Source organism: Cervus elaphus, chromosome 15 (genome assembly GCF_910594005.1).
Source record: "Cervus elaphus chromosome 15, mCerEla1.1, whole genome shotgun sequence".
Taxonomy (NCBI): Eukaryota; Metazoa; Chordata; class Mammalia; order Artiodactyla; family Cervidae; genus Cervus; species Cervus elaphus.
In genome coordinates, this window is record NC_057829.1 from 79,056,875 (window position 1) to 79,072,859 (window position 15,985).

At 34.3% G+C, this 15,985-nt stretch overlaps 1 protein-coding gene across 1 annotated transcript in view; it reads left to right on the forward strand.

The window, feature by feature from the left end:
* CCDC172 (coiled-coil domain containing 172) overlaps positions 1–3,544 on the forward strand; it is a 53,235-nt gene extending 49,691 nt beyond the window's left edge. Inside the window, exons 8-9 of the mRNA XM_043926401.1 lie at positions 2,463–2,550; positions 3,356–3,544. Coding sequence (XP_043782336.1) covers positions 2,463–2,550; positions 3,356–3,397 — 130 coding nt within the window. The 3' untranslated portion in view covers positions 3,398–3,544. The remainder of the gene's footprint in view (positions 1–2,462; positions 2,551–3,355) is intronic.
* Positions 3,545–15,985: the final 12,441 nt, after the last annotated feature.

The following is a 15,985-nucleotide window of genomic DNA, read 5'->3' on the forward strand; positions in this document are numbered from 1 at the left end:
AGTACTTTAAATGGACAGAAATAAAAATACCATTTTTTTAAAATCATAAATTTTTATACTGATTTCTTCCATTCAAATCCAAAATGACAGGTTTTTTTTTCCCTACATCCATTTTCTATGTACATCTTCCTTTTCCTAGTGAAAACTCTGGTTTGTAACAATGTTAATGTAATTATCCATTTCCTACAACTTTCTAAAATAATTTTAGAATAACTAGCTGTGTACCCTCACTAACAACAAAAGTAGTAAAATTTAAGATTCCTTTGTAATTCTTACTGCCTTACAACATATCTCACTGTGGGTATATAGACTATTATTTTTGAAAATTACTTGAGTTCTTTTTAATTTTTATCTGTGATTATTAGTTTGAAAAACAGATTTATTTTGTTCTGTTTGTGTTTAATTCAGCTGTCATTTTGTGTTAAACTTTATGGTTCTTTTTCTGAACTTTATTTTATTTGTCAAGTATGTAAATAATCATCATGGTTCAAAAGTCAAAAGTATATAAAAAAAGATACATACAGATGAGTTTCATTTTATTCCTTATTTATTCCACCCCATTTTCACTCACTGCTGTAGGTGATCAACTTTGTTAGTTTCTGGTTCATCTTTCTATGTTTCTTTTTATCTTCATTTTTTATACTATGTAATACTCCATTATATGGATGTGCTATAGTTTACTCAACCCATCTTTTAAGAATGGACACAGGTTGTTTACAATATTTGGTGATTACAAATAATAATGCAGTAATAACTTTGTGCATATATTGTTTTGTATTTACAGGGTGTATTACTGGTGGTGAATAGTGAAGTCAAAGGAAAAATATAACTGTAGTTTTGTTAGATACTACCAAATTCTTCTCCTTTGAAGTTTAACCATTTTAAATTCCCCTATCAATGTTTGAGTACACCTGTTTACCCACAGCTTATGAAAAAAATGTGTCATCAAGTTTTTGGAGTTTTACCAATCTGATAGATGAGACATGATATCCCTGTGTAGTAAATTTTCAAGTCTTTATTATGAGTAATATTGAGCACTTTTCATATGTTTAGGAATGATTTTTATACTTTTTCTGTGAACTCACTTTTTATGACTTCCCCATTTTTTAATCAGCCTTTGGTCTTTTTTCCCCTTGATTATAAATTTCCTTTACATATTAGAGAGATTAGACTTTTATCAGTGATGTATGTGGCAAGTATTTTCTTTAAGATTGTCATTCATCTTTCTACTCTACTCACGTGGTTTGCTGTGCAGTTTTTTAAATTAAATTGAATACTTTTCTATTTCATTTATATCTTGAACCATAGTGAGAAAGTTCTTGAACAGTATCAACTTATAAAGGAATTTCCCTATTCTTTCACTTTGTCCTTACATATTTTTATTATTCTTGAGCTTAAATCTTTGATCCAGTTAGAGTGTATTTTGATATGTGCTGTGAGATAAAGAGGCAGTTTTAGCTTTGACAGTCCATTTATTGTCACATAGCAGATAGCTCTCTAGTTATTCTAACACAGCTTATTAAAAAGTCCATCTTCTTTTCTTTTTACAGTTTAGGTGGCTCTTTTAGCATATGCTAAATGTCCATTTGTTTCTTAAGCTATTTCTATCTTCTGTGTCCCACTGCTTTATTTTTATGTCAGTACTGTACTCTTTTAATTATGAAGGATTAATGGTATGATCTAGTATCTCATAGAGCTAGTTATCCTTCTTCGTTTTCTCTTTTTTTTTTAGAACTTTCTTGAAAAAAAAATTTAAGATTTTTTCTAGACTGTTCTCTTCTTTTACTATATGAACTTTAGAATCAATCCACCCAGCACCAGGGGAAAAAGTATTAGTATTTTTTCTTAGGATCAAATAAAATTTTATTTAACTGGGGATAGTAACCATTTTTCTGATGTCCTATTCATGAAAAACCCTGAAGGAGAAAATGGCAACCCACTCCAGGATTCTTATCTGAAAAAATCCCATGGACAGAGGAGCCTGGTGAGCTATAGTCCAAAGGATTGCAAAGTCAGACGCAACTGAGCAACTAAGCAAGCCATCCATAAGAAATTCAAGTTAGTTATTTGAATTTGAATTTATTCAAATAACTGGTGACAATGAAGGCTACTTATTTTTGTTTGCTAATTTTATATCTTGTCACCCTACTGAATTGTTTTATTATTTGAGTTGGTTTTATCACTGATTCTTGGGTTTTCGAAGTATGTTTTTAAATCACCCGAAAATTAGGTAGCTTTATTTCTTCTTTCTTCTTTCAAATTCTTATTCCTTTAATTATTTTTGCTAGACTAATTTTAATGACTAGAATTATAGAGAATTGAAATCTCTTTCCAATTTCTTTAATTTTAACTTAAAATTGTGATGATAGAAGCTACAAATCTGCCACTATTCATTTAATAAAGAATTATTATGAAATTTATTGCTGAACTAATTACTCGAGTGAATTTTTCCTTTAAAACAGACTTAAAAAAGAATTAGAACTTTATAAGGAAGATGACATGCAAAGTGTTTATGATGCTCTCCAATCAGAAATAGAATTTTTGGAGTTGGTAAGCCATCACTGATTGTTTAACTTTTGTTTAGCATTTTTTTTTTACCTACTGATAAGAATGTTTTTACTGGAATAAATTTCATTAAATTAATGTTCTGCCCTTCATGTGTGTTTGCACTAGATACAAAAAACAAAACTAAAGTAAAAATATGAACCTGTGAAATGTTTTGAGTCTTGGAGAATTGATGCTGCCTAAAGGCAGGTTATATTTAAAGAGAATGAATTAAAAAAAATTTAAACCTGACCTCACAACATCCCCTTGACTGAAACTGTTATTAGAGGATTAATGCACTGAAGAAGTTTAACTATCAGAATGCTTAAAAGCTTTTTGTTTTTGTTAAGAATAAATTATACTTCTATTATATTTGACCCTAAAACTTTCTTATTATGATTTTTATGATTTCAAGAATTTTGGATTCAATTATTGGAAACCTATTTTCAGATTGTGTGGGAACACTTCAAATTGCTTTTAACCTCTTTGGTTGTTTATAAAATGAACAAGTATTTGTCATGCTCTGTTTTAATAGAGGACATATATAGCTAGCTTTAAAGCACGTTAAACTATAGTTTTAATTTAATACATTTTGTTTTCTTTCATATTTATTTTCCAGAAACATTTTCTTGTTCAAAATTTTCCAATAGATTGTGTCAGAAGTTATATTTTCTAAGATTTATATCTTTATTAAAACTTTCAGTAGTAAAATTTAGAAATGCCCAGTTGTGCTAAATTTACATGAATTTTATGTAATTCTTTTATTAAGAATTTCATATGTCTCATGAAAAATTGTATGTTTTTGTTTCAGACATTGGCACAGAAAGATCATCAGGAAACAAATAACTTGTAAAGAATTGACCAACTATCTAAGATTTGGCTAGAGCATCTTACTATCAGATCTTTGTGGTAGATACATGAATGATACCCATTACAACAGATTCTTGTGGAAAACTTGAGGTTAAAAATATTTAGAGTTGATTGTGTTTCTAAAGGAATTAAAAAGGAGAAACATATTGTGTTCTCAGATTTTTTATTCACCCTGACCCTTAAGCTGATTTGTACTTTCTAATGTTATTCATTTTTTGTTTGCAGCTTACCTTGGATCAAATCAAACACGTATAGGTGGAAAAACTCAGATTATAGACCCGATTTTTGTCAGTACCATTTGCACCAGCGAAGATGTTTATTTTGATTTTAATCCTTTGTGATCACAAGGTGATGTCTTTTGACAGAGGCCTTCTGAGGCCTTTCATCTTGAGTAGCCAGCTTTCTCCACTTTTCTCTAAATATATCTATAGATTTGAGTCTGGGGCACCTGCAGCCACTTTCCAGTACTTTGTCCTGCCAGTTTTATTCCCAATGCCAGTGTTGGTTAGAAGGAAATAAGTCGTTTACTTGGGGAGGTACATAGTCTCCTTTTGGCCATCAGGATTCACTTTTGCTGGTGTCCTAAAATATTGAAACTGAAAACAGTGTACATATGTTTGGATCAACCTTGGTATTGTCACTAAATTTCCAACATCAGATATCTTTCTGCTGTTGGAAGTCCTAACTAGGAAGAAAGGTATATTTTCTTCAGTTTCTTTAAAATTTTTTAATTGTTTTTTTAAAAAAATTTTGGAGTATAGTTGATTTAGAACATTGTGTTAGTTTCAGGTGCACAATAAAGTGACTGAGTTAAACATATGCACATATTCTTTATATCGGATTCTTTTCCTGTATAGGCTGTCACAGAATATTGAGTAGCATTCCATGTGCTATACAGTAGGTCCTTGATGCTTATCTCTTTTGTATATAGTAGTGTGTGTTTGTTAATCCCAAGCTCCTGATTTATCCCTTCCCTCCATGTTTCCCATTATGTAACCATAGTTTGTTTTTGATATTTGTATGTATTTTCATTTATAACTCAAGACTATATATTTGTGGTGGGAAGAAAGAAGGAAGCAGGAATAAACAAAGAGGAAGAAATAAAAGGATATTTATTACATTCTCTGTATTTGCCTAGTTGGAACTATCAGAATTAGAAGTCATATGTCATAAGTACAAATTACAAATATTATATAGGCTTCTACAGTTCCGCCTGTGGTTATCATTCACTGTATCGATCTACATACAGCAATATAATGATGGCACACACAAAAACAGCATATTGAAACTGTTCAACAAGGTCCTAAATTGTGGTCGGCGGGGAGGGAAACAAAAGCTATTTAAGGATGTATCTCAAAGTACTGAATGCAAATGTTTTGTGATTGTAGTTGAATTAATTTGATATCAAATATGAGATGTTTACAGATGTCTTAGATATATTGATATTAAAGTAGTCTTGTTTCAAATCAAGTCTTATTTGGGCATAACTTTTTGTATAGGTTGCTTTACATCCTTATTTTTTTTAAAGTATCAAAGTTAAAACTCTCCTTTGAGATGTGTAGCAGTTGCCATCTGTATAAGTAATTTGCATATTTAGAAGTTATTTTTATTTTGATTCTTTAAATATTTAATAGTAAATTACTTTTGCTTAAGAAGAAAAAAAAGTAATGGTACCAGGGAATTGCAGTCTATTTTATATGCAAATATAGAGTGGGAAATGTTTACTGGGATTAGTCATAACTTCAGTTCTATCTTATTTTAGTCTATTTATCTAACCACATTCTAAGTTCTGAGTCTTGTGAATATTTATTATTAAATGTATATCATATCATTAATATACAGGGTAAGTTTACATGTAAAGCCTTTTTTGCAGTGATTTTTGTTCATTATTGATTTTGTAGCTAAAATATTAATGTGAAGTAGAGATCTGCCTATTATTTATATAACTAACACAGAATGGCATATATGCAGAATAAACTTACTGACGTAAAAATCTTTTCATGAATGTGTATATAGACTATTTAGATTGAATATTCAGTAATGGAGTCAGAATTTATATGAACTGAATTTGAGAAAAATGGAAGGCTCAGAACATATTTTCATTATTTCAGAATGTTTAAAATGAATATTTTAAGATTTAAACTAATTTTCAAGCAGTCAAATGATTTTTTTTAAGAGTGCATGGTAGACTACACTGCTCAAGTAACACCAGCCAGCATAACTGGGACTGTTAGAATCAGGTAGTCAAAGGAAGAAGTTCACTGAAAAAAGGAAACACAACAATCAGTAGAAATTGTGGTGTACAAAACTACACTGTCAATATATTAGATGTCTGTTCTTAATTTTTTTTTAAGAATTAGTAATTCATTAAACTCTTAAGTAGGAAAAAATAACTGAAATTACCTAAGTAAAAATATGTCTCAGACTGACTTTAATTACTCCAGAAGATGACATTGGCTATCCAAAAAGGCAGTTTTCAAATGAATGCTCATTCATTAAATGAATTCACTAAATTTTCCCTATACTTAGTTATAACTAAAGCCTAACTAACCCAGAGTAACTGCTACAGCGCTGAGGTTCCTGACTTGCCACCATAGTTCTTTCCTGTAATGGAAGTTCTTTTAGAAGCAACTTACTAATTCTCAGCCCTCCACTGGGTATAATACTAGGATGTATAGAGGGTTTGCTGCTTGTTTTTCCTGCTGATTAATGGAGCTATTTGGCTAGGGGAAGAACAGCAACAAAATTATAGGATGTAGAGCATAACCACTGGACTAGAAATTCCTTTCTTTATTCCCTGGCCTAATTATTGAAATGGGAGGAAAAAGCAGAGAAAGGGAAAAGCTTTAAGGCCTGTACAATCAAAGATTCCTAAACTACTCATTGTTTTATCAATGGTAGCATTTTCTTCTGTAAAATAAACAAAAATTGAGAATTGTCTGCCTATCCTTTTTCTCTTAAAACTTGATAAATCATGATGAGATTCTTAAAAGTCCAAGATAAGGGTGAAGTCATTATATTGTAGTGAATTGGAATCTAGAAATGACTCTAAAACAGAGTCAATTGAGATTTGGGAATTTATTATAGAGTAGATATTATGCTGAGAAAAGTCTATTGAGTCTTTTACCAGAAGGGCAGTCAGTAACTCAGCTGGCTAACTGCAGATGGACAGACAGCATTCACTGGACAGGCCCTATTCTAATCTCTGATGAGGACAAAGTCCCTTTCTATTTCATACCAATCAATCATACATAACTGTGTCACATTATTATGAATAAGTCATTTATTTGCAGTCCAGAAAAACAGTAGCAGTTCAGTGACATGATTAGAAATAAATTTGATATGCTTTTAAATCCTGGCTGTAGAAGGCTAAGGTGTTCTGTCATTCAAATATTTATTTATAGTATAAAATTTGATACTTAAAGTTGTTAAGTATACTAAAAAATATTTTAATGTATCTGAAGCAGATATATTTTAATTCAACTTTTTATGTTTCTTCCTGTCTTCTCTCCTTTGTCATCCTGAGAAACTTAGATGAAGCAAATATACTTGCTTTTCAGAGTCTTGTTCAGAGCATTTTCTGTCAAGGGAACTTATTCCAAGACATGAACTAAAATTGAAAAATATTTTTTGTCATTAGCCTGAAGCAGGGATTAGGTCTTGGAGTTTTGTGGCCCTTTTATCTTAAGACACCAGATTTTTTTTTTTTTTTAATGAAAGAATGGGAAGAATGAAGTTATCTTTGGAAATGTTGGAGGTAGGAATGTATAGTTAGTTGCATTTATGCTTTCTAGACATTGTATTTTCAAATTTAAATAAACTTTTGCTTGGTCTTATAATGATTAAATCATCCTACCAGAGAAGAACCTTTATTTTCTTACTAACTTAACTGACAATTGAGAAAGGAATGATACTGAGACAGCATCAACTAATATATGAATGAAATAATACAATAACTCTGTCTCTGAGGGAAAATTGGGGTATCATTGGTTCGTTGTTACAATGTACTAAGGGTCACATTCATTAAACATGAGGAAAATTTTGCAGGGTAATGCTGGTTGTAAAAGCATATTTACTTTGATTGGAAAGAAAGAAAGTATAAGGAGGAAAGCCATGACTATGGTAAAACACTGTCCTAGCTGCTCCTATGGAAAGTATCAAGAGCAAAGCTGACAGTACCGAATGCTTATTTAAACAGCTGCTTTTGATACATAGCGAATTCATCTTAAAAAGACCTTTGTGAAATTGACAGCAGCAGAATTCAGATGTCTGGGAAAATAAAGAGTAAGTAGTTGTGGGAAATGAGGCCCATAGAGTGGGAGAAAAATGATTTTCTTTTTTTCTTGCAACCAGAAAAGCTGTACTGTTCTGTTAATTCTAAGTTAATTGTTGTCATACTGGTAATAAATTGTCATTCTAATTAGTTGGTAAATAAAATCTTGTTAAAATAAAATCCTCTTAATCTACGTTTAATAGATGCAAATACAATTACTAATGAATATTTCTGGGTAGGGCTTTGTGATTGCTGAAAAGTGTTTGTAGATTCAAACCACCAAAGTACATGATGTTGATGGCTTTTGTAACATTTAGACAAAGAAACTCCTGGTTGGGAATGGGTGACGTGAATGCAATCATAGCAATCAGTGTAATGTCTGCTCTAAAATATGGTGCCAATTAAAATCTGTAAAATAAAGGTTATATTTATAAAAATATTTTTATCCAGTGAAAGCAAAGCTCTTTATTGAGATTCTAGTTGGAGGTCTAACATATATTGCAGTTTTTGCAGGAAAAGCTGAGATTTTGATTGATGTCTGATTCATGTGAGATTGGAGAAGGCAGTGGGTCTCTTTATTTACTGTTTAATTTCTTGGACTTCAACAATCTTAAAAATACATTGTTTTTGAAAGTGTGCTTATAATAAAATCTTAACACAACAGGTAAATATTAGAAGATAAGAGAAATTTGAGGATCATTTAAATCACCCTTTTGCTTCCAGAATACATTGACTAATCAGAATCAGTTAATGTGAATCTTTAATTAACCAAGAATATCCTTTAGACTCCGTGAGAAGTACAAAACAGACTCAAATCAAGTATTGCTGAAAATTCACCTTCTGGGTATCTCTTGAAATTAATCCCTATTCATTGCACTTTTTTACATTTTCTGCAGATTTTTTCCAGTGCTACCCTGTAGTTATTGATAATTTACGGTGATAACCTGAGAGATGGCATCTTCTTAAACTCATACATAATGAGTTGTATTCCTTTCTTCAGTGCCTGTTAAGGCAGGAATATGGACTAACGGAGAACTTCCAGAAAGATCAGCATGTAAAAGAATCTCTTATTAACCTAAAATCAGCACTCTTCATATTTCTTTCTTTTTCCCTTTCTGTTGTTCCTTCCGTCCATTCTTTCATCCATTCGTCCTGGTTCCTAGCTACCTCTTAGGACTCAGATCATAGCCTCTCCTCTTTGCACATTCCTCTCCAGCCACACTGCCGTTCTTGCTGTTCTTTCTGCTCCGCAAAGAGGCCTGACTTACTCTGGCCTTAGGTTCATTTCGAAGCTGTGTTCCCTCTGCCGAGGATGCTCCTCCTCCTGATCTTTGTATGGCCATCTGTTCTGTAGTCCGGATGTCAGCTGAAATGTCACCTCCTGGGAGAAACCTTCCTTTAAATAGTCAGTCTAAAGTAGTCACATGATCACATCACACCATCTAGTTTAATTCTCTTCATACTATTGTGATTTCTGAAATCGTCCTTGTCTGTTTCTGTTTATAAAACCACAAATTCATGAGCAGGGGTATTATGTGTCTCATGCACCACTTTTTTCTCAGAACCTAGAGCAGTGTCAGCATATGAAGTGTTCAATAAAGGTGTATTGAAGTATGGCTTGAATAAACTTGTTCATTAAAGCCACATTTATTAATTGAGGATTTCTTGGTTATCCAGTTTTTAAACTGGGTTCATTTATTGTTTATTTTCTTTCTTAGTTGAATTACCATATCCAAAATGGTAACCCACTCCAGTACTCTTGCCTAGAAAATTCCATGGATGGAGGAGCCTGGTGGGCTACAGTCCATGTGGTTGCAGAGTCAGACACGACTGAGTGACTTCACTTTCTTTCTTTCTAATTTTCTTTTTTTTTTTTTCTCTTTCTAATTTTCTTACTCTTACTGAGCCTCTCTGTTTACTCAGTTGAAAGCGGTAGTAATAATGATTCCTAATTTCAGAACCCATCTATGTGGAACAACCAATAAAAGCATGGAAGAGAAAGTGGAAGAAAGTAATGATCCCTATGCCATCAGTGAGAAATGTTTGTGAGTCTCTCCGTGGTCACTTACAGCCTTCTGTTATCAAGCTGTTGATTGGCAGGTAATGATTATGAATGCTTACTTTCTATCAGCTGCTAGAATAGGAAGTGAAAATTGTAAGTTGCTTGCAAGCTACAAATGTGCGTTAAAGCAGCTTAAAAGCATTATTTCTCCACGATAATAGAAAATTTTCAAATGTGTTTGCTTCCAACTATGATTTATTTGGTCTTTCTGGCCTGAAATGCAAAATTTAAACAATTCTGTTTTTAATTCAGCATCCCATTTAGAAAAATGTATGAGTGCCACCTGCTGGATTTCTCTGGTACAGCCTTAAATACGATCATGTCATGAAATTGGAGGAAGTTTGGAATATCAAATGCTTGCAAAAAAGTGATGCTTCTTCCTTCCCTCCCTCCCTCCCTCCCTTCTTTTCTTGTATTCTTTCTTCCTTCCTTCTGTCTCCATTTCTGTAGATACAAATTTTAAATTTCTGTCTATATACATTTTCCAGTTGTTCCATATATAATTTTTAATAGTATGTATTTGATACTTATTTTCAAATTAGTTTCACATGTACCCTTGAGAAACTATAAAGTTTAAGGAACATAAAAGTGAAATTTCAGTTTTTACTTTTGCTAAACTGAGCCTTATTGGTTTAATCTCTTAAGGCTCTTTGCTAAGAGCCTTATTGGTTTAATCAGTACATTTTATTTTTGAATTTAAAAATATAAATAAAAGCCTTTCACCCTGAGACCACATGAAAAGTTGATGTTAACTTGTTGATTATTTAAATAACTTCCATGTGTGTTAATCTTGATTATTTAGTATTTTTCTTTAGTCTTCAAAGATTCATCATGAATTATTGGTCCATCAAATAAAGTGAAGGTATTCTGTTTAGGATCTTTGGTAATTGATCTGTCAATCAGCTTTATCACCAGAGATGTGTTTCCTTTAAAGCTTTACTGTAAAATTCCTATCTCCTTGTTATTTAACATATATGGAATTCATGATCTCAGAATTTTTGTTGTTTCATGAGTTAAGTTGCCGGAGTCCAGCCTCAGCAGGATCCAGGGGGTACCCTCAGGATGAACGGTGTCGGCGAGAGAGAGAAGACACGTGAGACCAGCCTTGATAGGGCCAAGTCTGCGAGGGAGAGAGAGAGAGAGAGAGAGAGAGAGTGACCGGGGTGGGGGGGGGGTGTGCAGCAGGGTCTGGCAGGGTCTGGCAAATCTTTATTTTTTACCGTAGCTTTTATACCCTAAGTTAGTACATTTCTAAGGGGAAGATAGTTTAACATTACATCAGCTTGTCCTTCACGAAACCAGGGTGTTTTCTGCATACTTCTTTGTTTATGAGGGTCTTGTACATTATCTTCTGGCCTTCGGGCCTATTAACATTTTATGCAAGCCAGGTGAATGTAAACCTATTTTCTGTTTCTGTGGTGATCTTAACAAAAAAGTTACAGTCTCATAGGGCAACAGTACAGCATGTCACAACATAGTAGAAGTATAACCTTGTTAACATAAAAGTTAATTCTTCTGCAGAAGTTGTCAGTTGAGTTTATCTAAGAAGTTTACCCCACACAGACTCTGCGACTTTGGTGAGGCAGCCCCTGCCTGGCACTCCTGGCTGATAATTAACAACCGCCTCATTGGTACCACACTAGGGCTAAGTTCTTATTTTTCTAGATCTATAACTATATTAACAATGGTTTCCATAACACAACCTTAGCACATTAAGAGCAAAAGCACAGCAAGCAAACGTCAACCCAATAACCACCTATAGAATAATTTTTCTTATGTTTTCTAATAGGGCTTCTTCACTCCCCGAAGGGCTCTATGTCTGTTAGGGCCTTTATATGATCAGGTTCTTTATGTTATTTTATGATTAGGGTATTATAAGCAATCATGCATATTAGTACCAAGGGCATAAACGCATTTGCCAAACAAACTAAAATACCAGCAAAGGAGTTTAAATTAAAACACTCCTTTCACCCTGGATAATCTCATAAAATACCACCACCGGGGAAACTTATTGATTAAAGTTCTAAATTGATTCTTATTTGGAAAGAGATCGGGGGAGGCCTTCTGCCTGTGTCACAGAAATTAGGGAGTAGTCTATTGAAGCAAGCATCAGAAAGACAGATATCATCTTTAACGTGAGCATCGGGGGCAGCTTTTCAGAATCCCTGAAAACCTGATCTGCCTTGCCTGTCAGGTTTTCTCCCTCATGACTTTGTCATGGGTGGGATCTCGTGTGCCAGCTCCGGCATTAAGTGATTGAGTATCTCCTAGTGCAGTGCTGTTGATGAAGGGAAATTGGGCGAAATATCTATTGACTCCAACAATATCTCAATAGTTGAATATTTGACAATACTTCATGTGTCAAATCCATCAGCAAATTCTGTTTGTACCTTCAAAATAGAGGCAGAGTCTGGAACTTCTCCTCTCCATAGCAGGACTACTGCCAGTGGTGCAGGCTCCCTGGTACTTCCTGTCTTGTCTTTTCTGCGTTGTCTCTCAACACTTACCTGATACATTTTACTTTTTTATGAACTCTGTCATATTCACTGCCTGTCATTTAGGCTAGTATGTAGGCGATTTTTGTTTCTTGTTTGCTGCTGTCTGCCCAGTGCATTAAACAGTGCCTGACACATAGTATGTACTCACGTATCTTATTTTGTAAACAAACAGATTTGCTTTATTTTCTTCTTTCTCAAAGTATTTTTAAAAAGTGTATTAGTAAGGATATATTATTGGTGCTTTTGTCAACTCTAAATTAAGATGTCCAAATAAATATAACCTTCTTATTATTCACATACACTCAGTACAACCAATTCCCATCTATCATTCATGGTAGCACCTTGATAGTGTTTAAAGGGAAATGGGGAATAGTCCCTAGTAGGGAAGCATTTTTAAAGGAATGGAGGAAGCATCTTGAAAGAACATCTGATGACAGACTGATGTAGTTAAAAAAGTAACGTGTACATACAGACCATTGGAAGTTCTTCTCAGGAAAGGATGTTTTGGTTAACTCCATCCTGCAAGGGAGAAGGCATGGCAACCCACTCCAGTACTCTTGCCTGGAAAATCCCATGGACGGAGGAGCCTGGTGGGCTGCAGTCCATAGGGTCGCAGAGTCGGACATGACAGAGTGACTTCACTTTCACTTTTCACTTTCATGCATTGGAGAAGGAAATGGCAACCCACTCCAGTGTTCTTGCCCGGAGAATCCTGGGGACAAGGAGCCTGGTAGGCTGCCATCTATGGGGTCGCACAGAGTCGGACACGACTGAAGGACTTAGCAGCAGCAGCATTCTGCAAGTGTTGAAAGAAGCAGACTTGACCGAACTGAATGAGTATTATGCAGTGACAATGATGTGTTAAACGGGCTACATGTGATTGTTTAATTCAGTTCTATTTTCTGTTTTCATAAAACTTCATTAATTAGGTTTAACTGGAAATATAATTGGGCTTCCCCGAGAGCTCAGTTGGTAAAGAATCTGCCTGCAATGCAAGAGACTTCCTGGGTCAGGAAGATCCCCTGGAGAAGGGATAGGTTACCCACTCCAGTATGGAATATATAATTATTTAAATGTATTTAAATGTAAATTATTTACATTACAGTATGGAAATGTAATTATTTAAAATAGTGAGAAATAGAGTCAGTTTTTGTTAACAAAAAAGTGATGATTTTATTTTTACTTTGCACGCTCAGTTAAATGAGAGTCTGTTAGCTTGCTTCAGAGAGTAAGACTAACAATGAGTTTACATGTATTGACTGGTCAATCCTATTAGTTTCCTGTTGACCCTATACACGTTACCACAGGTTTAGTGGCTTAATACAGCAACTGTTGTCTTACAGTTCTACAGATTAGGTGTGAGTCTAAATGAACTAAATGAAAAGTGTTGTCAGGGCTGCACTTTGGCAGGAAGCTCAGCTGATCAGCAGACTTAATTCCATTTGCAACCTGAGTTCCTCTTTGCCCTGTAACTGAACATATTCATAGGTTTTGGAGATTAGGGTGTGGACATCTTTGGAGGGGGCATTAATGCACAGACCAATAAAATATTTGTCTTTTCCAGATGGGTTAAGCTGTCTTCTAAATTGGGCAACACATTTTGTGTTAGTTTTCCTAACACGTCCTTTTAAATTGAGTGAACAACTCAGTATTAGTTAATGACATTTTACTTTGTATGACTCTGTGACATATCTCTTGGCCTGACATAACATAAAAACGTGTAGCTGAGTAATTTTTTTCCCCTTCCCAGGAAACAGGATCCTGTGGTCCTATAACAAAGACATTTATTTCATGGGCAGTTGTAAGCACATTTTTTTCCTACTTTTCCATCTCTTCCTCCTCCTAATTGTTAACATCTCTGCTTTTCCTTTCAGAGCTTCTGCCAAACAAGTTTTAAAAATATTTTTTTCTTTTATTTTTCACCTCTCCTCCTGTTGCCCACACTTTTTTATCTGTCTACTGGATTGCTTCCACTCTAGGGTGTTAAGTGAAGCTGTGTTCCTTTATTTTTTAGATTTTAAAACTTGATTACTCTCTAGCTGAATCTCCCTTTTCTGATAAATTCTTTATTTAGAAGTCTCCCTAGAGAACATAAAACTTCAGAATGACCTATATAAACTAAAGCAAAAATATACACCCTGAGAATATCCTTTGGGAAAATCACCTTGTTGGTTCAAATGCTTAGAATCTGTTTTTGTTTTAAAAAAAAAAAACAGAAAATAGTGCAAAGTAGTGTTAACAAGCTCTGTGTCTCTCTGAAGGCTTTTCTGTCCTGCTGACTCTTTTGGCAGAAACCCATCTCATAACATACCATTTATATTTACAATAATCATAAATGAACTGGTTCTTGTGCATGACTCATGAGCTATTAAATTATAAGCCTTCAGTTTAATGATATTTTGCTCTACCGAGTGCTGTATGGTCACACCCCTACACAAAATAAGATGTGGTTCACATCTGTAAAAACTTGAATTCAAGTGTGCTGCGTTACATTACAAAATCAGCTTGGTTTATTGCAAAAACAAAATTTATTTTATGTTCAGAATAAATGTTTGTATTTGCTTTTAACTCATGTTATATCAAAATGGTTATGTTGGGGCTTTAGAATAAGGTAAGCCTACAGTTCTATTCTGGCTCGGCCCTTCCTGTGTGGCCTGGTTTCTTACCTCTTCTAGATATGTTTCCTAATTGGTATTAAAAGATTAAAATACATAATGCCCATCTTAGCAGATTGTGTAAAGAATTGATGAGACACAGAGTATATAAAGGAACCACCATAATTCTGACATTGGATATTTGTTCAGTGAATTATAATTTTAATTGTTATTGGGCAGAAGATAATATGAAAAAGATAAGAATATCTTAGCATGGTATTAATGATTTTACTGTTGCTCTTTATATGCAAAGATAAACTATCTGGTTCATATTGTTTGGTTGCTGGCTTTGAGTCACCAGTATTTCATATATGTAGCTTGTATTACCGGAGAAGGCAATGGCACCCCATTCCAGTACTCTTGCCGTGGACGGAGGAGCCTGGCAGGCTTCAGTCCATGGGGTCGCTGAGAGTCGGACACGACTGAGCAACTTCACTTTCACTTTTCACTTTCATGCACTGGAGAAGGAAATGGCAACCCACTCCGGTGTTCTTGCCTGGAGAATCCCAGGGACGGTGGAGTCGGGTGGGCTGCTGTCTATGGGGTCGCATAGAGTCGGACATGACCGAAGCGACTTAGCAGCAGCAGCAGATTGTATTACAGACCTATGGCACACTGGCTTTGGGAGAGTTACAATCTCAACCTGTGAAACAGATTTTTCCCTATACAAACATAGTTGATTACTTTTGCCAAGTCTGAAACAAATAAAACTGACCAGCCTAGTGTAACTTTTGAGGATGGTTCAATTTGCTTTGACTATGTCCTATTTGTTTTATATTCTGAGATATAATCAGAGTCTGGGAACATGGTTTCCATGTTCACTGTGAAGTTAGCAGACTGAACACAAACCTTTACCTCTGTTTCTCTCCCAAACTCCACTGATATGATAGTAAAATGATTTTCTTTTTAAGTCCTAATGGATAAAGAGAAGATGATGTAGAGAGTTGATAGCAATATGATTTTGGAAGTTGGGAAACAGATGGATGAATGGGAAATGACTCAGAAAATTTGATCAAGTAGAGCCCAAACTGGCAAAAAGATGAAACCACCTTGACTTGTCCCAAAAGAATCCTCAGAACACTTG